At 40.0% G+C, this 23,242-nt stretch overlaps 2 protein-coding genes across 4 annotated transcripts; both read right to left on the minus strand.

The window, feature by feature from the left end:
- Positions 1-2,849: 2,849 nt before the first annotated feature.
- On the minus strand, positions 2,850-8,172 carry LOC106611745 (cysteine-rich hydrophobic domain-containing protein 1). Of its 3 annotated transcripts, none has more exons than XR_001330156.2 (6): positions 7,996-8,172; positions 7,030-7,084; positions 5,756-5,911; positions 5,335-5,391; positions 4,845-5,182; positions 2,850-4,660 (listed from the first exon to the last, which is right to left on the minus strand). XR_001330156.2 is itself a non-coding variant. In XM_014212286.2 (6 exons), exons 1-6 carry the CDS (start codon positions 8,136-8,138, stop codon positions 4,610-4,612), a joined length of 522 nt encoding a protein of 173 aa, XP_014067761.1. In that variant the 5' UTR covers positions 8,139-8,172; the 3' UTR covers positions 2,850-4,609. The 3 variants fall into 3 exon arrangements, 1 of the variants encoding a protein (XP_014067761.1); XM_014212286.2 differs by having other exon boundaries at positions 4,845-4,904; XR_006771045.1 differs by lacking the exon at positions 2,850-4,660 and having other exon boundaries at positions 4,845-4,904; positions 5,012-5,391.
- A 1,591-nt stretch (positions 8,173-9,763) lies between these two features.
- Positions 9,764-13,382, minus strand: LOC106611798 (homeobox protein CDX-1). The gene is made up of 3 exons (XM_014212385.2): positions 12,757-13,382; positions 10,700-10,845; positions 9,764-10,588 (listed from the first exon to the last, which is right to left on the minus strand). Exons 1-3 carry the CDS (start codon positions 13,193-13,195, stop codon positions 10,358-10,360), a joined length of 816 nt encoding a protein of 271 aa, XP_014067860.1. The 5' UTR covers positions 13,196-13,382; the 3' UTR covers positions 9,764-10,357.
- Positions 13,383-23,242: the final 9,860 nt, after the last annotated feature.

A 23,242-nucleotide genomic window follows, 5' to 3' on the forward strand; every position in this document is an offset into this window, starting at 1 on the left:
ATGGGGCTTGCTTTACTATTGGTACCCTGCTATCCTCTCAATGGGGCTTGCTTTACTATTGGTACCCTGCTATCCATTCAATGGGGCTTGCTTTACTATTGGTACCCTGCTATCCTCTCAATGGGGCTTGCTTTACTATTGGTACCCTGCTATCCTCTCAATGGGGCTTGCTTTACTATTGGTACCCTGCTATCCTATCAATGGGAATTGCTTTACTATTGGTACCCTGGCTGTACTGTGGCTGGGGGGATATCAGTCATCTGGAGTGGCATGATGGGTAAGTGGGCCAGGCATGTCGCCACAGGAGCACTTTAGGAAGAATGTAAATCAAGACGATGGAGTCGCAGAGCATGCAGCACTGGATAGAGGACATTAGCTTTAAATCAACCCTGGCTCTCCAGCAAGGATCATGGCCTCAATTTCAGCTCAGTGAAAACTATAAGGGATGAAATGGTTGGTTAGAAACGTTAATATTAGTATAGTTATTGATCAATGAAAAGATTCTAGTTGTTGCCTCTTGTTTTGTATCGTTACTGCAACGTGGTAATGAAAACATCGGGCGTAATGGGTGTTTGCTGCAGAGGATGTTGAGAAACAGCTGTTGTGCTTGAATACTGAGACGCCGGTAGAAACAGTTCTTCCCTTAGCTATCAATCATTCAAAAAGGCTGTTATTGAATTGCGGTGGCATTTGCGTCCTTAGCCCTTTATCGTGACTCAGTTCCATTACATTACACATAAGTCATTGGACGAAGGTGCGTTATGTAGGGGGAGTTGTTAAAAAAAAGCCCTGACGCTCATTCTGAACATTAACACGCATCGCTTGCAGTACAGGTTTTGAAAGCATAAGAACAATTTAATATCAGCGATAAAAAAAAAGGTTGAATTGATACACACCTTTATAAGGTTAGTGTTCACACACTGCCATATCTCCATGTTACAGTGCTTGTTTACGGAAGACGGACGGAATACAGAGGGACCACGTGCTAATTAGCTATCTAACATGCTCGGAACATCTGTCTGTAATCGGGTCACGTTCGGTAGGCTCCTTAAGAGTACATCTCGGGCTATTGCGTCCTTTGTCTTTTCAACCATGAAGAACACTTTAAAATGACAAAACGTTATAGTTATTTATATAAGTGTGATTATATTGAACTGTTTTTCAATGATAAAACATAATGCAAGTATTTAATATTGTATATAGATCAATAAAAACATAAGGCTATTAATATATTTTTTTAATTACTAGCATGTCTGTCTTTTTATGTCATTTGGTGTTACCGCCTTGAAAGTCACTCATTACAAATATACAAGGACCTTGAGCATTCCCTCCAGTAGAAAACTGTAGTCGGGGGAGGGGTCTATAAAGACAATTATTAGCTAATCACACCCGTTTAGTATGTCATACATTTGAGGACTCTAAATCCAGTGTCACTTGGTGTTAGTCAATTTAAATTAAGGGAAATTACATTGTGAGCTAAATTATTAATCATATCACTTTAGTAAATTCTTTTTAAAGGGTTAATTACCTAAGATTTGAGCATCTGTGGCCTCCATTTAAGAACATCCTGAGTGACCATTTGTTCGTTGGTGTTGCTACTCCTACTGGTGGCACAGTGTTATCATAATAGTAAAAATGATTTTAACACATTAAGCTGCCATGTTAGAGGATTTAGAATGGGAAGATTTCCCATAAGTAATGTGATGCATTTGTTACATAATGATGTGATTGCAAGTACACTCAATTAACTTCAACACTCAATATGTGATACTTTCAAAGCATTTAAATCATGTTTGCGGGGGAATATTGGTCCTTGCTTCTTATACTGCGATCAGGACATTTGGAAATGTAGCTTTAAGGGTCAGATTTTATTCAACGAGACAATTTAGCCTAGATGTGACATGAATACAAAAGGGTTAGACCTGCGGTGCACTACTACACTCATAGCTCATCTCCTCTCATAGTGTGTCAGTCTGCCCTCTGGAGGACGGAGGAAGAGAACCAGCCATCCATCTCCATATCTCTGAATTGTCACAAACTGCCTGAACTAAATCCCCCCAATTGGTTGTATATGATCTCTGATGTTAATGTTAGGCTTTTGGAAAGGGCACTAGAGGTCACACAACCCAGTGTGGTACTCCATTAGATTGGATGGGTGCTTGATACAGTAGGTGTAGTGAAGTGAAGAAAGGCAACTTCCCTTGATCCTCTAGACCCCTCAAACTCAACTCTGGACCCTGAAGCCAGTTCCACTGCATTTTTTTATTGTCCCCCTCTAATTAGGGACTGATTTAGATCTGGGACACCAGGTGTGTGCAATTAATTATCAGGTAGAACAGAAAACCAGCAGGCTCCAGACCTCATAGGGAAAGAGTTGAGTTCCCCTGCTTTAGACCTTTCCACATCCCAACTCCAATGGGACAATAAATCCAAGAACAAAGGGGTCTATAAAACAACCCTCTACTCATTACAGTGAAGCCCACCAGTCCAGTGTATGTGTGGGGGTTGTGATATAGCAACCTATTTGATTTTGGCCCCAAACTTAGGGGCCACAGTTCCATGTTGTGAAAGTGCTAGCTATTTATGGTAATTGTATTCCAGGGTTTTACAAATGTGTCAAGTAATTACAGGCCATCTTGTTAAGTTAACGATTCAACACCTTGTTAAACATGACAAATAGCCAGGTATCAGTGGCAGACTCTGGCCAAAGTACATTACCACATGTCAATTAAGACGATCTGTATAACTTAGATGATGCTGAGTAATTCACCATATGGCAGTAAGGTAAGCATGTCAACAGTTAATGTCAGCTTGTGGTTTTCAGTTGGACCCACTTGAAGACTCAAAGATTCAAAATCAACCATTTATTTTAGCTTTCCATAGGGATTGAGTTGTCATGACAAACATTTACAAGTACTCTGTAACAGGGCCAATACTGGGAAGAGGGCCAGGGCTCTCCACAATACGAGTGAGCAGATGTCAGTCTTCACAACCACACCACTTCTCTGACTGCGATTCATCTACCATTCCAGAGGCACTATAATGCAGCAAAACTCTCAGCTACAAGTGACGGAGACAACTCTGGACAAAATGAATAACAAAGGAAACGTTTATCTCAATATGTAATGTACTGTAGGTTGTACGTGGTTTTTAACAACTAACACAAAGACAAAACACAGTATAGGAAAATAAAAACTATAAAATGAACAAAGACAAATCTGCAATAAAAAGTTTGACAAAAAACAAGAGACATGGAGGTGCCAAGTTGGAGTCCGTTTCCAACAGTACATCATAAAGACAAGTAGCCATCTCACATTGAAATGAATTACACTTTTTTTTTTAAGTTGGCAAAAATCACAAATAACATGCATCACTAGTGTCATTGTAAAATTAAAAACCTCAGTTTGAAATCATTCTCTGAAATCCTGACATTTTGATAAGCTCAAGTGCAATTTTCAATCCTAACTCTGGCATCACATACATTGTAAATGATATGGCTTACTAAGTAAACAGGTCCATATAAACTGGAAAGAGACATCTTTCATAAACAAAACTATGGTATAGCATTATCTTGGCAAAACAAATCAAATATCTAAATAACAATGTAAACAACAGCATACCACTGTAGGCCTACAGTTTATACTAACATATTTACAGTTTTTTTAAAGTTCCCTGTAGAAAGGGTCATTTCTGAAATGAAGAAAAAAAAAACATGATGCGGACTTACATCGTATGTTTGGCAAATTCAAGCATCCCATCTACTTTTTGTCACAGAGACAAATTGATTTGAGGAAACTAACCCCAATAACCAGCATTTGAACTTGCTGAGCTACAAAATGTTTGTCTCCTCCTGTCTTATATATAAAATGGTTTGTTTTACATAAGGCAAGGATGCTCTAGGATAAGGGGTGTCAAATTCATTTTGCCCCGCGGGCTGCAATCGGTCTTCACCGAGATCGGGAGGGTCGCACTTAAAATGTATTATATTTCCTCGCCGTCAAAAATCGGCAAAAAATAGTTTCAATGCTCCCGGACTGTCTAGCTTTAGTTTCGATGACTGTTAGAAAGCTGGACAGAGTGAAGAGACTATAAATGTAGGTCTATTATCATTACTACACAGTTTCCATTTGTTTTTCCTCATTTCAAATGTCCCAAAAATCATAATTACAACAATGTTTTTTTTTTTAAACTCAAACCCCCCCCGGATTGAATGTGCTCTGGCCCACGGGTCGTAGGTTTGACAACTCTGCTCTAGGAGGTGTCACATGTTTTTCCAAAGCAATAATGATATGATACATGGACTCAATTGATGATGGCTCTTTGGGCTAAATGCACTTTTCAACAGTGTTATTTTTTTCAATCACTTGTCATATATATGTAACAAAAGCAAAGTATTAGTGTGCAACAAAGAGAGCATTTTTCTACTTCATCAGGAAATGTGCAAAATCTGCTCTAAAGCAAAGTGACAGTGTTGCAATTTCAAATGTACAAGGTACCGGGAGATGTAAGGGACACTGAGACACAGGTGCAGACCCTTATTCCAACATTTATACTAGGCACTAAGGATAGGAGTCAAGGGCCACACTGCAGGTCTCCCAACAGCCTCAGTTCAGTCCGGTCGGAATATAGGATATTTGGGTAAGAATTCTATAAGAATTACCTGTGGAGGGAAAAGTTCATTTCATTTAAAACTTTTCTTTCAGCATTGAATATTTCCAGCGGCCACTCTTCTATAATACATTCATGCCCATATTTTGACTCTGTTGCGATTTGAGTTCGTAATACTCAATAAGTTGGCAAGAATCATATTCTGTTTTAAGGGAGCATAAATGTGTTATACTCACATATTCCATCATATTGCTGCTTTCACATTTCCTTTTGCTGAGTTTCCAGTGCAGGCCCAGCTAAACAGAAGAGGTGAAAGTGAGGACAGACAACACCGCGCACACACACCCACATCCCGTCTGGTTAGCAAATCTGAGTGTGAGGGGAATTTAGGAACGCTTCAAACCATGTCTGGCTGGGGTCAGGTAGTGGTCAGACACCCTGAAGAGCTTCCTTCATTCTTCTGCTCAGTTACTAGCTGTCACTCATTGTTCCGAGACAAAACTAAATTAACATGCCTTTTACTGCTGACCTTTAGGTCTGGTCAGCCTCTGTCCACTATGTCAGCTGAAAATAGCTTTGAGGGAAATTCGATTTAAGGGTTAAAGTTGACATAATGAGTTAAAGACCATTATCCATCAGAAACCTGCTACTTTAACATCACTCAACCCTTCACAACTGACATAACTTGGTCTTTCAGACAGGTGCTAATATGCAATTTGTTCTTACCTTGTGATATAATTGGTTGTTTTCCCATTCTAACAACTTCTGAATAGATCTTCTCGCCTGTAGGGAAAGGAGCACATGCTATATCTTCTAGTATTAACCTCGACTTCACACTCTTTTACAATTGACAACAACCTCAGTATTATGACAAAGAGCTGTTCATAGACTGAACTTCTACTTTTACCAGCTTGTAATTTCCACTTTGTCGTCAATAACACTGGGTTGGGGCACCACCTTTCAGTGATGTCCCCTTCAGCTGTGCAATGTATCCTTTTTACACACAGACCCCAATTCCGCGCAGGTTGCCTGCTTAAGACCAATACGGCTGATTGCTAAACTAGTCCATGAGTAATAAGTGGACGTGCTGATTTAGAGAGAGTGGGACTGTGCAGCACACATCACAAGAGGGCAGACTGAGACTTACTCTCTTGTTGAGGCATATAACGGGCCACAGACTGAAGCCCACCGTACAGCAACAGCACAGGCAGCCGCAAAGAAGCCACTTCACATTGACAGGCAACGTCTTCTTCAAGCAAGCGTTCACTCTGCTGATGCTGGTTTTAAACTCCTCTGGAGCCACCTGGAAAAGAAGGGGGAGAAGGGAGGATGAAATGGACAGGAAGAGTCAGACAGGAAAGAATGTGGTTGGAATTTATATAGCTTTTCATTTTATTATTGGTAATTCTCTCTCGGAGACAAATCAGATTCTTCACTATTTTCAATTATTTTGCGCTTAAAATAGTTTTCATCTGAAGCAGTAAGCAAAAACAAACCTCAAAGGGAAAGCAGGAGAACGGCAACCATTCCTTTGCTCTAGTCTAATGTACTGACTAAAGTGAAAAATGGCACCAATTGTTTCAAGAAAAACCTGTACTGTGGTCTGTAGAATCAAAGAGCCTTAGAAAACAAACAGGTAGCCTATATATTTGGAGATGCTTTCCAGAGATCAGATCTCTCACTAGTACGGCTGTAACTTGCTAACCAAGCTCTTGTCTATTCACGGCAGAGAGGAACTAAAGGGTGAGATAAGCTTAGTGCCTGTGGCAGCGGCCGTCCAAACAACATGAATAGATGCTCATTCCTCTCTGGGTCTGTACGCCATAAAACCGGGGTCGTAATATTTTATGACAGGATGCAAAGGTCTCTTTGCAAAGAGCGAAAGGCCTTAGAATAAGGGCCTACTGATCTGCACCCTTCAATCATCATAATTGTGACCTCTTCCATCACGTCACAATACTGGAGGGACCTTTTATTGCCCTGCACTTCCCTCAGCCTGCTCTTACCCCTTCAGCCTTTTTGTGTTGCAGTGTCCGACCCAGGAAGCTGCCCTTTCTTGTGTATGGCACAGTCTTTATTTCATTATTTTATCACCTGGAGCTGTGTCCTCCCGAACACTGGGCCCCCGACCAACTGGGCTCCAAAGACAGCTTACTCATTGACAGAGCTTCACTTCAGCTTTGGACACACCGTGGTGTGTTGCTTGAAATGCATCAGCATCAGATAGAAGCCACTCAAGAGACTTGAAAGAGGTAATTCAGGGATGGTCTGATTTGTCAAAGGGGAAATAGAACAATAGAGCCACCATAATAGCTTAAATTGCTTGATTCACAGCCCAGTTTAAATCAGTTGAAATGCCTAGCACAAGACATTGCGTCGATAAAGTGCATACGAAGATACTAATGAATTTGGCTACTGTACCTTTCCCGTGAGAACGGAGGGAAACTCAGTGTCAAATTTGTTGCTCAATCCAAACCTGTCAAAAAGAGAAATACAAATGTTAAAGAAATGAAAAACTTTCTATTGAACATGTATAACGTACTTCACTATGACTGTGGGCTGTCACAAGGGAAACCTAGCAATGCTTTTTTTTTTATGGGATGGAATTAGACACTTTGTACTCTCAACATATAAATACCTATAAAAATGTAGACCTTGTGCCTAACACTTTACAATATATACAGACAGCAGAAATAAACAAATTAATGTCCTGAATGACCTGTAATTTGTTTCATTATGTGAATAGCTTCCCCTGCCGAGACAATTCTATAGGATGACAAGGATACAGCATATGCATAATTCAGTTGTGGACACTAGAGGAAGTATACGTTACTAGTATGTCATCATTTGGGAAGGTAATAGGTGTTGTGTCCATTGCTGGTAAGCAGGGAACTATAAAACAGTCAACAGAATGTTAGGCTATGGATGGTAGCTAGCAAGCTTGTTGGAAATAATATGCTTGATTTATCACCACCATTTGAATATGCCAGCTGCTGGCAAAATATTCACTACAGTGGTAAGCTATAGCTTACTGAATGTCATGCAATTAATGTTCGTTTGCTGGCTTGTCGTTTTTGTTAAAGCAGAAGCTTTCTCATTTCAGGCTAATTTGCAGAAACCCAGTGTACCTAACGTTAGGTAGCTAACTAGCTAGTAAACTATAAAGCAGGAATAGCAGGTCCGCAATAGATACATTTGCCTTAATTGACGAGGCTAGGGTTAACAGTTAACGTTACGTCCTACGATAGGACCAGACAGCTAGCTGACTGTTATTGCCACGGCCTAGCTAGTAAGTTGTATTTCACAGCAGGCATTGTTGTTAGCAGGCTAGCGTTAGCTAGTAACGGATTATAATGACCGCGTTAACAGTAGCTTTGAATTGCTTACACGGTGATGTGCCCGGCCCCTCGCATAATCACAGGTTCTGAGCAATATCTAACAAGGTGTTCTTCACTCACTACACGTTCATCTTCTTCGTCTAACTCATAGATTGTATCAAAGTCCGCCATGTTGGGTAGTAAGACGCTCATGACGTCTTCTTAACTGCCAGCATGACGTCAACAAGACATGCAAGGTGCTTTCAAGACAACTAGGACGCCGGGTGGGGGGGACTAGCTCAAAACATGAAGTCAGATATCTTCAGGAACTGGGAAGTCGGAAATCTCCGACTTCAATGCGTTCATGACTACTGTGAACTCAAAAAAAAACGAGCTTCGACTGGGAAAAAGTGTTTTAAACGGTCATCCAACTCTGAATTCTAAGTCGGAAACTCGGGCATCTTTATAGAGCTCCGACTTTCCGACTTGGAATTCAGAGTTGGATGACCGTTTAAAACACTTTTTCCCAGTCGAAGCTCGTTTTTTTTGGAGTTCCCAGTAGTCACACGACCACAAACATCCTCGGAAGCACTCAGTTGGAGTTCTGTAAATCTGTGTGCAAAAGTGAGGGATATCATGTCATATCACATAAGCTTATTATTTGGAACAATACGATCGAATAGGCTTCCCAAACTAGCTAATAACTGCACAACTATAACTGTAGGCGACACACTCACTTGTTTATAGCATTTCATGGAAACCTATTATTGCCCATGTTACCTACAGATTTATCATCTGATTGAGGGTTAATTTACCCATATTCGATGAAGGATTAGGGCATACAAGTCATCATCCAAGTGCCATACAACAATAGTCCACAATTAGTTTATAAAAATTCTCATTTTGCATTTTGGCCTAGGCTAAAGTGTCTCCAACACTTCTTACCAATTTATAAAGGGGTTGTGTTTTCTGAAGAAAAACCATAATGCCTAGACAGTAGTCTGTAAAATACTGGATTTGTCTTTGTGGACAAGTAAATTGACCTCTGTCCAACAGGTTTGTTGAGGTTGTGCAGCACTTCTACACAGATCTCTTGCAAGTTTTTGGAATAGGCCTCGGCTATGTAATGAGGATGTTAATGTTTAATGACAGTCTTGGGTAACCTTTTTACAGGTTCATGATTGTAATCTATCCATACTACACTATGCAGCCCATCCCAGCCCATAGACCAGACACCCAGCACACACTGGTTGAATCAACGTTGTTTCCATGTCATTTCAATAAAATGATGTTGAACCAACGTGGAATAGACCTAGAACTGACGTCTGTGCCCAGTGGGTATAGTCTATATTACATCATAATGGCTCAAAGGTAAACATGAATTGAGAAGACAGCTTGACAGTTGTCAGTTGCTGTACTTGGACGAGCATAGTAGGCCTAGTCTTCAAAAATCTCAAACTTGACACTAGAGTCCTTTACAAAAAGTAACTGTCTAAGTTGCATGTATATTGCTTTGGCTAAATTATGTTGCTTGGGCCAATTGCTATTTTTCTGGTGCAATTTATTGGACAATATCTTCCGATTTAATGTTACACATCAACAATCAAATGTTGCCTTTGACACATGCTGGGCTGACAGAATCCCATCCTAATAGTTTGGAAACGAAATAGAAGGTTGATAAACTGATCTAATTTTGTTTGCGGTTATAGGTATCAAATAATAAGAGTAGGTAAAACTATAAACTATGACGTCTGTTTGAAGACAGTATGCACACTCAGTCTGGTTATTTTGCAAAAGTGAGCTATCATTTTCCAGTCAATGAAATAAGTAGAAAAAGGTAACGTTAAAACACATTTTATTTACATTTTGAACATCAAACAAATGTTCTACCCGTATCTCACTTAAAACCTGATCCACTTGTCCCTGTAGAAAAAAGTTACGAAAGTGTGCTTTGCAATCAAATTGGAGCAGAAAATTGCAATCAAATTGGAGCAGAAAATGCATAGTTTGTCAAGCCATTATAAAAGCTCCAAATTAATGATATCCCTTTCATTCCAGATAAACTTCAAATAAAATGTACCTGATTTTTTATTTTATTTACAAACACTTATACACTTCATTACATAGTCTACAGAAAATTATATTTATATCTCAATAACTCAGACACAAACAAACAATTTAAGCATTACATGTCTGAACCATATGTTGATTTTTGTATGTTTTTTTTAATTATTAGAACTATTCTATAAAAACAATATTTCAAGAGCCTCCAGCATTTCGTTGCAGTTATAAATCATCTTGTTTCTCGAAATCTCCTAATCCACAACATGTTCTTCAGGACGTTTGAATAATCCATTGGAATCCAAGTCTTGAGGAACGGTCCTTTCAGCGTGTTGGAGTGCTCAGTTATGTTGGATGGTCTAAATTCGATTCTACTGAGTGACAGTAACCTGCTGTATGTTCCTAATAGATGGCAAGTTGTTCATTCCGGGGGGTGGGTAGAGAGAGCCGTGAATATCCGACGGACTGAGTGAGCCTGGTACGGGCAGAGGACTCACTGAACCCGGGTCACTGTGCACTGATCCTCCACTGCCATCAGATCCCATTTTCTTTTTGATTAATTTCCTCTCCTTGGCTCTGCGATTTTGAAACCAGATCTTCACCTGTAAATGTAAAAGGAAAAACTTGTCAAAATTGTTATTCGTTTCATATTTGATTTACCATTTGATTTGTCAAGTCTAGGGCCCTAATGCTCTATCAATTAATTGGTTTACCTGTCGTTCTGAAAGGCCAAGGTTCCCCGCAAGTTCTGACTTTCTTCTGATAGTGATGTAACGATTAAAATGGAATTCCTTCTCCAGTTCCAGTCTCTGGTGATCGGTGTAAACCACTCTGTATTTCTCCTTCGTTCTTGTTTTGCCTGAAAATGTGAGAAATTCAGAGAATTCAATAGGCTATGCTTCTTATGCCGAATTTTTAAATAGCCGTCACACTGAACAACGAAAATGATGCAAAGCAACGATGCAATTTCATGGCATTCAAATTATTGATAAATACAGGGGCAATGGGCTATTTAAACTCTAAAGTTAATTATTGTTTTAAATTCACCTTTAAATATGTAATTGTTAGTATTTATAGCAAGTAATAGTAGAGAGGTAGGATAATCAACAGGCTACTTATCAAAACGCCTATTAAACTTGTTACTTCGTTTATCTAATAACTCTCTAAATGTGTATGACACGTCTTTAGGCGCTTTCAACTGAAGTGGTGGCTATCGTGTTAATCTAGATTGTGTTGCTTTGTTGGTAGCTATGCTAATCGAGCCACTGATCTTCTTTTGATGTCACTTTTTGAACAAACTGCAGAACAAAGAGTCTCAGAGATTTTACCTAAACTCCATTGATGTGTTAAGAGGCAACACACGACACATAAAGGAGGTACAAGGCAGACATTTCTCTAGCTTGGATCAGGTTGCTCTGGTAGATAAACCATAAACACGTCAGCACCTTTTCAGGTAGAAAATAATACTAGTCGTTTTGAACAACATTGAAACATTTTGATATTCATTGTTATAGCCTCGGTCACGCTTGGTAAGTTTTACAGGGCCAGAGATAGCCTCCTAGAATGAAACACTTAATAACACATTTGATTGGCTTGCCTAACAAGAAAAATACACCTAGGCTATAAGATGGTCTTTTTTGAATATTTAAATGTGGGTGGGGGGGATTTGACAAGTTAATAGGCTATAAAACTAAATTTACGAGTTAATTGAGGCTCATAAGTTACTATGACTTAATTGATAAATATAGTCTACAATTAATGAATTATATATTTTTTTACACATTAAGAAATGTTGTGGTTTATTGCCCAGTTATAAAGCTTTGTATATATTCGTCAAATACATTTATTTGCTGTGAAAAACGCCACCCTTTCCGGCAATTTAACTCTCGAAGAATGGGAGCCGAGGAAGACACTTTGGTGCATATCAAAGTAAAACGAGGTGTTGAAAGGGGTCGCCGCCTGAATTTGACGGATAACCCTCAAAACCAGAGACAATGTAGCAAGAAAAGTAGACCTCGCATCTAGTCGACGGGAGTAGAGAAATTAGCATTACAAGTAGCACCTGGCGCCCTTTCTTGACACGTTCATCGTTTCCTCCACAAGGCCTGTATCAGAAAATAACTAAGATGTTGTAATTGATGTCATACTTTATCAGACCATTATCGCGATGGTAGGCTTACAGTTGCATTGTCCATAATTCATTTGATACGTTCGATCTAGTGCCTGTCATTTTCCTATTTTCTCTTCTGTTTTGAGTCTGGTGCAATTTCCAATTTATTGCCTTGAAGTTGCATCTTACATGTTTCAAAATAAGCCTAATACCAAACTGAATTATCAATTTCCAAACATTTCACATGCAACTGTGTAATTATGGTGACATCTCATTTAAAATGTGATTAGCGAACAGTCACAAATTAAAGGAGAATTAGCTATTGTTAGCAATTCGTTACGAATACCACCTAAAATGTGCCCAAATGTACTCATTACGTATTATGCATGAGGTTATTCGTTTTTACAGTGAGATGTATCACTTAAATTATGCAATTAAGGTATATATTGTATCCATTCTCTAAATACTACCTGCTGCACAAGTTTATGAGCCAGCACAATTATGCATTTCCATGCAAGAGAAAACATAACATTTCCGGCTCTTCTTAGGTAAATATGAAGATGTAGTTTGACATGAGTTGAGGCTGTGCTCATTGCACGAATCATTTTAACAGTGGCATGCATGTCGTGACACAATATAGTTCCTTGTGACCTTTCTCACCGGTAGAAGATGATTGTACCGTTTTGCTCATCCACTGGTAAGAAGAATTGCGCCTTTCTCTATCCGGGGAAAGTTGAGCAACAGAAATATTATCTGTAGGTGGTTGCAATACTGCTGACCCTGGCGCGTGCATGGGATTGTATTCAGGTGAGCAATAGGAAACTTGTCCCGGCGAGGAGTTGTTCATGGGCGTAGGATTAGTGTTAGGAGGCCCCAGACTATAGGCGCCCCAGTCCTCCCTCGGTGCGACATAAGGAGCTCCCCAAGCCCCCGAAGACTGTGTATGAGTATCCATGTTTGGCACATGATGGTATCCAGTAAAGTCGGAATATTGTGGCGTGGAAACAAAGTTCTGTGGTGGGATGTTGATTCCCGATCGTCTTACAGGTCCTTGGTGATACATGCTGCCTTCTTTATCCAAGAGGTATCCCACATACATGATTTGAAAAAAAAAGTTACAAAAGTGACATTCAAGTCGACATAGTTTCCGGGCAACTCCTTCTGTAAATCTAAAAAACGATCCTCTTGCTATGGTTCTGATGTGTATAGTCCAATGGTGCTCCCCAAAATGAAATGCGAACTAGTTCCTGACTTGATACTGTCTCACATAATGTGGCGCTGTTGACAAGGTGGTGGTGCTAAAGGTATATTATGGTCTTCCTTCCTGACGTCAGATGAGTCTTCAAACCCTGACGATTTGCATTCAAAAGAAGAGTCAATAATGCTGCCAAACACACTGTCCCCTAGCGCATTTTTTTTAAACCTAGCACCCCAAAAAGAGCAAACCCTGCACTTCAACTCTGAAATATTGGCGACATGCATCAAAATATAATTGCAAAATTGAACTGCAACTTCACCAACAAACAATATGCTTAAATGAATATGCTCCTGATCACGTTGGGCCTTACCCCTATCTCTTAGGCCTATGTATAATTGAAGTGTGCTTGAAATTTATTTTCAATTTTCAACATTTGTATTTATTTAAGCCTACTCTGAAGCTGCATACATTATCCCTTAGAAAGTAAGACGTGATAGCCTGAGCCTAATTTTAATACAGGGCTATTACTGTGCCATAATACGCTATAATTGTAGGCTACTAATGATATAAAGTGTAATTGTGGATGTCAGCTTCTTGATTGTGTTATATTCATTTTGTTATGTGTCCGAGAATAATAAAAGACAGCATTAAACATTTACAGCGCTGTCAGAGCGTGCATGGTCACACTCCTCTCCTTTCGTTGAATGTCTTTGCGAACGCAACGTCTCCCACGCAACGTATCCCATGTCCGCAGCCACGTTTCACGCCTTCAGAAGCCGATAGTATTTGTTAAAGCTATTCACTTACAAAGGAGGTACAGCTAAGTATGATGATATTTTCTCCTGCAGCAAGGCGAACTATTCACATTCCTTCTAATCCGCACTTAAACACTTCAAGGTCGCACTTCGCAGCTAATTCCGGTTTAAAGGAACCTGAAGTATCACCTATGACACCCGCTCAACGACAATGTGGTCTCGCTCCCGTGCGTGCCATTATATTTGGCATGATCTTGGTTGTTATCCATCCCTCTTTTGCAGAAGAGATTCCGTAATACATCTCAAATGAATGGAAATATCTACCATAAAACAAATCAACACAAATCGAATTACAATTGTCAAACATAGGCCTAGTCCCAGGCCTACTAATAACACATGTACCTTGGCCTACTAGGCTTACAAATATTATATATTTGAAGTCATTTGTTGTTTTTATATTTGGTGACTGATAATTGTTTTCACAAGAGACAGTTGCATTCGGCTAGCATCAAATAACCCTGATGGAGATAAAGGTTGAATTGAATTGAATTTATTTGGGTAACAGACATATACAACAAAATATACAATGTGGACCCAGTGGATAGCACTTCCAAGTATGAATTAAAACACGTCTTGTTTCCAAAGCGGTCCTCGATGGTACAAAACAACAACACATGCCTAGTTAAATAAAACAATACAATTATTATTATTAAAAGGCAAGACAAAATTACAAACAGCCACCTTACATTCATTTATATTGACATCCTAAAAAGTGGCACATTTCCCTAACCTTAAAAAAAACAATCTATTTATTGCATCATCCCTGCTGCCCTATATTTGTCCTCAAGTGTGCTTTTTTCCTGTTCAAAGTATGCAAAGTGTGGAAACAAATAGAGATCTGTATGGCATCTGAATCTCATTGACCATACATTGATACAGGCCAGGTGAATTGACTGACTGTAAGCAAGAAATTGCTTTTATCCTCAGGCCTTGGTGGAAGGATATTTTTGCTGAGATAATTGAGGACCACTGCTCCCTTGTGGATGGATACAGAACTCCCATCAGTGGCCAATCAGAGGTGAAATCCATCCCTAACAACTGTCATGTAGTCCCCTCAAGAGGGCACCATCTACCAGAGAATGAGATACTGTTCACCATGGAGTATGTTTGGCAACTTGTGCACAAGACACTGATGCCTTCAGCAAAGGTACTTATCGAGAGCCATTTACAGTTCTAAAGTGCTGAATTATTATTACAATTCAAAGAATTGCTTTACAGTAGGCCTATATGATGTACACGTTCTCCCAGAGCAGAACGGGAAAAATAATATTCATTACATTAAATAAAGAATTGTAAAAAATCCCCTAATGAAACCAATTCTGATATCCCTCTGTATGTACCAGGGCATTCCATACGTTTGTACAATGCATAACCACAGGATGTGTTGGAGTTACTTCTACATTTTTGGGGCACTTTTATGTATGTTTTTATGTGTGGATTTAGTTATAAATACGTGTAAATAGAATCTTCATACAAAGGTATTCATTACTGAACAGTGTAGTTTGTGCAGCTCCCTGTGACAACTGCTTGTCAGTGATTGCCCTCTGCTGGTGACAGAGTGAACTCCTCTTTGCACATTATTGCCTCTGTCTCGGTAAACCCAAAAACACTATGGAAATTTAACATATATGGTAATATAGTCTCAAAATGCCAACACTTCCATAAGTCCAATGAATCCATATTCTCTCTCTCTCTCTCTCTCTCTCTCTCTCTCTCTCTCTCTCTCTCTCTCTCTCTCTCTCTCTCTCTCTCTCTCTCTCTCTCTCTCTCTCTCTCTCTCTATGTGTGTATATATATACGTCAGGAAGGAAGACCATATATATATACAGTACCTGTCTAAAGTTTGGACACACCTACTCATTCCAGGGTTTTTATTCATATTTACTATTTTCTACATTGTAGAATAATAGTGAATACATCAAAACCATCAAATAACACATATGGAATCATGTAGTAACCAAATAAGTGTTAAACAAATCAAAATATATTTTATAATTGAGACTCTTGAAAGTAGCCACCCTTTGCCTTGATGACAGCTTTGCACACTCTTGGCATTCTCTCAACAAGCTTCATGTGGTAGTCACCTGGAATGCATTTCAATTAACTCACACAAGGTGTGCCTTGGTAAAAGTTAAATAGTGGAATTTCTTTCATTCTTAATGCGTTTTAGCCAATCAGTTGTGTTGTGACAAGGTAGGAGTGGTATACCCCTATTTAGCCCTATTTGGTAAAATACCAAGTCCATATTATGGTAAGAACAGCTCAAATAAGCAAAGAGAAATGAAAAGTCTTTCATTACTTTAAGACATGAAGGTCTTCAAGTTCAGTCGCAAAAACCATCAAGCACTGTGATGAAACTGGCTCTCATGAGGACCGCCACAGGAAAGGAAGACCCAGAGTTACCTCTGTTGCAGAGGATAAGTTCATTAGAGTTACCAGTTTCAGAAATTGCAGCCCAAATAAATGCTTCACAGAGTTCAAGTAACAGACACATCTCAATATCAACTGTTCAGAGGAGACTGTGTGAATCAGGCTCTCATGGTCCAATTGTTGCAAAGAAAACACTACTAAAGGACACCAATAAGAAGAAGAGACTTGCTTGGGTGAAGAAACACGAGCATGTGTGGTTCCCATCGTGACCGCAGAGTGAAGGAAAAGCAGCCAACAAGTGCTCAGCATATGTGGAAACTTCTTCAAGACTGTTGGAAAAGCCTTCCAGGTAAATCCCAAGAGTATGCAAAGCTGTCATCAAGGCAAAGGGTGGCTACTTTAAAGAAAATATTTTGATTTGTTTCACACTTTTATGGTTACTACATGATTCCATATGTGTTATTTCACAGTTTTGATGTCTTCACTATTATCCTACAATGTAGAAAATAGTAACAATAAAGAAAAACCCTTGAATGAGTAGGTGTGTCCAAACTTTTCACTGGTACTGTAATGTAACAAAATGTGGAGTTAAGGGGTCTGAATACTTTCCGAAGGCACTGTATACACACATAGTGTTCAAAACATTAAGAACACCTTGCTAATATTGAATTGTACCCACTTTTCCCCTCAGAACACCCTCAATTTGTTGGGGGCATGGACTCTACAAGGTGTCAAAAGCATTCCACAGGGATGCTGGCTGATGTTGAGTCCAACATTTCCCACAGTTGTGTCAAGTTGGCTGGATGTCTTTATGTTGGTGGACCATTCTTGATACACACAGGAAACTTTTGAGCATTGAAAACCCCAGCAGGGTTGCAGTTCTTGACACACTCAAACTGGTGCGCCTACACCTACTACCATACATACCCCTATTCAAAGGCACAAAAATATTTTGTCTTGCCCATTCACTCACTGAATGGTACTCATGTACAGTTCATGTCTCAATTGTCTCAAGGCTTAAAAATACTTATTTAACCGGTCTCCTCCCCTTCGTTTACACTTACTGAAGTGGATTTAACAAGTGGCATCAATAAGGGATCATAGCTTTCACCTGGATTCACCCTGTCTGTTGATGTCATGGAAAGAGCAGGTGTTCCTAATGTTTTGTGTACTCAGTGAACATGTTATATGTCAGCGAGGTTTTGTTGGAGAAACTATGTTTAAATTATGTTGCAGGTGTTTTTAATGTTTTGTATCTCGTTTCTGTTACCAACCCAATATTGAACAGAAATGCGTCTCGAGCTGAGGTTGGGGAAGCACAAGGTTTCAGTTGGTTGCATAAGTCCAGAGATGTTGTTGAGATGGACCCCAGGACATCACTGCAGGAGAAGTGCTCGAACATGACCTTGTGCTAGTATTTCTAGAGTCACTGCTCTGACTGACCCATGTAAGGCCGATAGAGCAACAGACACTGGTTCTCAGTTTGTTGATGGGATGCAACGTCTTCACATGCACTCTCAAGTTCAAACAGGATGCTTGTTGAAGCCCAACTTAGGTTCAAGTATTTCAATCGTTTTCTTCAGGGGATAACAGGAAAGGGGTTGTTGAAACAGCCTTTTCCCTCCCTGTGTTTTATCATGAGATTTACAGTGAACATTTTGTGCGTCTACAGGACAGGATATGACAAGAGAAGTGAAGATTTTCATAGAGGAAACATGTACAGGAAATTTCAAGTTGAAGACATCCCTCTCAGAGCACAATGTACTGTATGTGTATCAGCAGCTGCACTTCCACTAGGTCCTATCCTAGTCACCTATAGATTGATGAAACTTACGCTACAATGTTTAAGTGAGAGAAACAACTTAGTCACAGGCTGTAGTCATCAAGGAGTAATACAAGTATTTCATTCCATCAAATACAGTGCATTTCGGAAAGTATTCAGACCCCTTCACTTTTTACACATTTTGTTACGTTACAACCTTATTCTAAAATTGACTAGTAAATAAAAAATGTTACTCATCAATCTACACACAATTTAAAATGTAAAATGTAACCTTTATTTAACTAGGCAAGCCAGTTAAGAACAAATTCTTATTTACAATGATGGCCTACCCCGGCCAAACCTGAACAACGCTGGGCCAATTGTGCACCGCCCTATGGGACTCCTAATCACGGCCGAATGTGATACAGCCTGGATTCCCCATAATGACAAAGCGAAAACAGTTTTTTAACATTTATTTTGCACATTTAAATAACTTATTTACATAAGTATTCAGACACTTTGCTATGAGACTCAGAATTGTGCTCAGGTGCATGCTGTTTCCATTGATCATCATTGAGATGTTTCTACAACTTGACTGGAGTCCACCTGTGGTAAATTCAATTGATTGGACATGATTTGGAAAGGCACACACCTGTTAATATAAGGTCCCACAGTTGAAAGGGAATGTCAGAGCAAAAACCAAGCCATGAGGTCGAAGGAATTGTCCGTAGAGGTCCGAGACCGGATTGTGTCGAGGAACAGATCTGGGGAAGGGTACTAAAACATTCCTGCAGCATTGAAGGTCACTAAGAACATACTGGCCTCCATAATTCTTAATTTGGGAGTCATTTGGAACCACTAAGACTCTTCCTAGAGTTGGCCCCCCAGCCAAACTGAGCAATCGGGTGAAAAGGGCCTTGGTCAGGGAGGTGACCAAGAACCCAATGGTCACTGACAGAGCTCAAGAGTTCCTTTGTGGAGATAGGAGAACCTTCCAGAAGGACAACCATCTCTGCAGCGCTCCACCAATCAGGCCTTTATGGTAGAGTGGCCAGACGGAAGCCACTCCTCAGTAAAAGGCACATGACAGCCCACTTGGAGTTTGCCAAAAGACACCTAAAGGACTCTCAGACCATGAGAAACAAGATTCTCTGGTCTGATGAAACCAAGGTTGAACTCTTTGGCCTGAATGCCAAGCATCATGTATGGAGGAAACCAGGCACCGCTCATCACCCGGCAAATACCATCCCTACGGTGAAGCATGGTGGTGGCAGCATCATGCTATGTGGATATTTTTCATCGGCAGGGACTGGAAGACTAGTCAGGATCAAGGGAAATATGAATGGAGTTTTTTATAAATTGATCAACATGACATTACATAACACTAATAACAACAAAAACATAACACTCAACAAAACAGCAAACAAAACAGCACCTTTCAACCATATATCAGTGGTTGGAATATTAAACAGCAAATAAAAACAAATAACAATAATTTAAAAAAATGCTAAACATCCCACCAATTATATATATATTTGTTATAACTTATGCCCTAGCTTCTCACCCGCACGTCCCTTATATAATTCAAAAACTGTTCCCATATCTTACTACATTTCCCTTTCCTCTCCTGTAATTTTGCTATCATTGATTCATAAGATGGCGTCTCCACCATGAGTTTGAGCCAATCTGTTGATTTCGGACTATCTGCGCTCTTCCAGTTACGTAGTATGAGTCTAGCCGCAGTAAGAAAACCCACTGAGGCAAAACCAAACTCTTTTTTGCTAATACCTGGTGGTAAAATATATATATCCCCTAATAAGCACAGAGATATTATTGGTGAAAACTTACTCCAGAGCGCTCAGGACCTCAGACTGGGGAGTGGCTTCGGGACAAGTCTCTGAATGTCCTTGAGTGGCCCAGCCAGAGCCCAGACTTGAACCCGATCAAACATCTCTGGAGAGACCTGGAAATAGCTGTGCAGCGACGCTCCCCATCCAACCTGACAGAACTTGAGAGGATCTGCAGAGAAGAATGGGAAAACTCCCCAAATACAGGTGTGTCAAGCTTGTAGCATCATACCCAAGAAGACTCGAGGCTGTAATCCCTGCCAAAGGTGCTTCAACAAAGTACTGAATACATTTCCTTGTTTTTTAAAGAAAATCATTTTTTTGTCCATTAAAATAACATCAAATTGATCAGAAATACAGTGTAGACATTGTTAATGTTGTAAATGACTATTGTAGCTAGTTGAGTATCTGGAGCATCAGCATTTGTGGGTTCGATTACAGGCTCAAAATGGCCAGAAACAAATAACTTTTTTCTGAAACTCGTCAGTCTATTCTTGTTCTGAGAAATGAAGGCTATTCCATGCGAGAATTTGTCAAGAAACTGAAGATCTTGTGCAATGCTGTGTACTACTCCCTTTACAGAACAGCGCAAACTGGCTCTAACCAGAATAGAAAGAGGAGTGGGAGGCCCCGGTGCACAACTGAGCAAGAGGACACATTAGAAACAGACGCCTCACAAGTCCTCAACTGGCAGCTTCATTAAATAGTACCCGCAAAACACCAGTCCCAACGTCGACAGTGAAGAGGCGACTCCGGGATGCTGGCCTTCTAGGCAGAGTTGCAAAGAAAAAGCCATATCTCAGACTGGCCAATGAAAAGAAAAGAATAAGATGGGCAAAAGAACACAGACACTGGACAGAGGAAGATTGGAAAAAAGGGTTATGGACAGACAAATCTAAGTTTGAGGTGTTTGGATCACAAAGAACATTCGTGAGACGTAGAAAGAATGTCAAGCATGGTGGAGGCAATGTGATGGTCTGTTGGTGCTTTGGTGGTGGTAAAGTGGGATATTTGTACAGGGTAAAAGGGATCTTGAAGGAAGGAAGCCTATCACCCCATTTTGCAACGCCATGCCATACCCTGTGGACAGCGTTTAATTGGTGCCAATTTCCTCCTACAACAGGACAATGACCCAAAGCACAGCTCCAAACTATGCAATAACTATTTAGGGAAGTAGCAGACAGCTGGTATTCTGTCTATAATGGAGTGGCCAGCACAGTCACCAGATCTCAACCCTATTGAGCTGTTGGGGGAGCAGCTTGACCGTATGGTACATAAGAAGTGCCCATCAAGCCAATCCAACTTGTGGGAGGTGCTTCAGGAAGCATGGGGTGAAATCTCTTCAGATTACCTCAACAAATTGGCAACTAATTTCATGTACGTTTTCATGGAAAACAAGGACATTGTCACGGGCGTCGTACGGATTTGACCAAAACGCAGCGGGAGTGTGTATACTCATCTTCTTTTTTATTGGCAGATAGAAGGAAAACCAAAACAAAACACACGTATACAAAAACAACGACGATAAACAGTCCTGTAAGGCTTACAGCTATACAAGGAACAACTACCCACAAATCCCATAGAAAAAACACCCCTCTTAAATAGGACCTTCAATTAGAAGCAACGAGGAGCAGCTGCTTCCAATTGAAGGTCCACCCAATAAACACCACATAGAAATAGACATACTAGAACTAACATAGAAATAAACTAACAAGAACATAGCCCAACAAGCCCCGAAACACTCTAAACAAACACCCCTCTTAAATAAGAACATAGCCCAACAAACCCCGAAACACGCTAAACAAACACCCCTCTTAAATAAGAACATAGCCCAACAAACCCCGAAACACTCTAAACAAACACCCCTCTTAAATAAGAACATAGCCCAACAAACCCCGAAACACTCTAAATATACACCCCCTGCCACGCCCTGACCAAACTACAATAACAAACAACCTCTTTTACTGGTCAGGACGTGACAGACATTTCTAAGTGACACAAAACTTTTGAAAGGTAGTGTATGTAAATGTGACATTTCAGTGATTGTTTTTTATTTTATGCATTTGCAAAAATGTAAAAAAAAAACGTTTTTGCTTCGTCGTTATGGAGTATTGTGTGTAGATTGATGAGGGGGAAAAAATATTTGATCAATTTTAGAATAAGGCTGTAACGTAACAAAATGTGGAAAAAGTCAAGGGGTATGATTACTTTCCGAATGCACTGTAGCTTTGTCTAAATACTAGGCCATTGTAGGCCATTGTTGCTTTGGATAGAATGTGCTGGAAATGACTAATGACAACAAGCTAAAAGGAATGCAGGAAAACGGAGCATGATATACATGTGTTCGACAAATGCACCTTAGAGCATGCTCATTTCAAGACTGAGTACTCTTCCAAATAAACAACAGCAAAGACCTCATTCTATGTATGGTTCATTTCTGTTCATGTGTTGTGCATTAGGGAGATGAGATGGACATAGCTCAATTAGGATTTTAAAGAAAGATTTTGAAAAACAGACGAGTGGAACAATGGAATGCCTGTGTGGAAGTCTTTATTTGTATCAGAAAGGCATGCCATTGTGGGAAACACTAATCAACTCAAAGAGATATTGCACAATGTTTACTCTATTCATGGCGTGTTTCCCTCCTGTCGTTCTCTATTTGTGTATCTGCGGGTAAACTGAAAACACACTACATGCTTATCAGACAAACTGACTTAATCTGAAGATCTGCTTCCAGTTTTCACAAATACAGACTGCAGACTAAACTGGACTTGTAAACCTACATGATGGATTTGGTTTTTGTCCAAGATCTGTCAAAAACATCTTAGTCCTCACCGAAAATGTAATTGACTAAGTATGCCAACCATTAGGCAGAGAGAGAATGCCTGCATATTTATCCCTGCCAATCAAATGAAAAACTCAAGTGAAACCAGCTCACCCGTGTTGCCACTGCATCAGAGAACACAGAGAGAACGCAGTGCATGGGAAAAATGCAGAGACCACTTTGCCATAATCAATTCCGAGGAACGCAGCAGCTATTTATGAGCACAAACCCAAGTTTGTGGTAGGCTGCGGCGCTAATCATGGTTGCCCAGACCCCTCTGGCTGGGTCTGGTGGTGCTGAGGCATTCATTTGGAAGACGACACATCCCGG

This window comes from Salmo salar, chromosome ssa09 (genome assembly GCF_905237065.1).
Source record: "Salmo salar chromosome ssa09, Ssal_v3.1, whole genome shotgun sequence".
Taxonomy (NCBI): domain Eukaryota; kingdom Metazoa; phylum Chordata; class Actinopteri; order Salmoniformes; family Salmonidae; genus Salmo; species Salmo salar.

Bases quoted from the DNA above. Each gene is read 5' to 3' on its own strand.
- LOC106611745 (XM_014212286.2), bottom strand. From the start codon at position 8,138: ATGAGCGTCTTACTACCCAACATGGCGGACTTTGATACAATCTATGAG. The intron at 7,085-7,995 runs GTAAGCAATTCA...TCTTTTTGACAG, and splicing joins GGGGCCGGGCACATCACCGT to GTTTGGATTGAGCAACAAAT. The intron at 5,392-5,755 runs GTAAGTCTCAGT...CTTTCCCTACAG, and splicing joins TTATATGCCTCAACAAGAGA to GCGAGAAGATCTATTCAGAA.
- LOC106611798 (XM_014212385.2), bottom strand. From the start codon at position 13,195: ATGTATGTGGGATACCTCTTGGATAAAGAAGGCAGCATGTATCACCAA. The intron at 10,846-12,756 runs GTGAGAAAGGTC...TCACATTTTCAG, and splicing joins GGTACAATCATCTTCTACCG to GCAAAACAAGAACGAAGGAG. The intron at 10,589-10,699 runs GTAAACCAATTA...TTACATTTACAG, and splicing joins TTGGCCTTTCAGAACGACAG to GTGAAGATCTGGTTTCAAAA.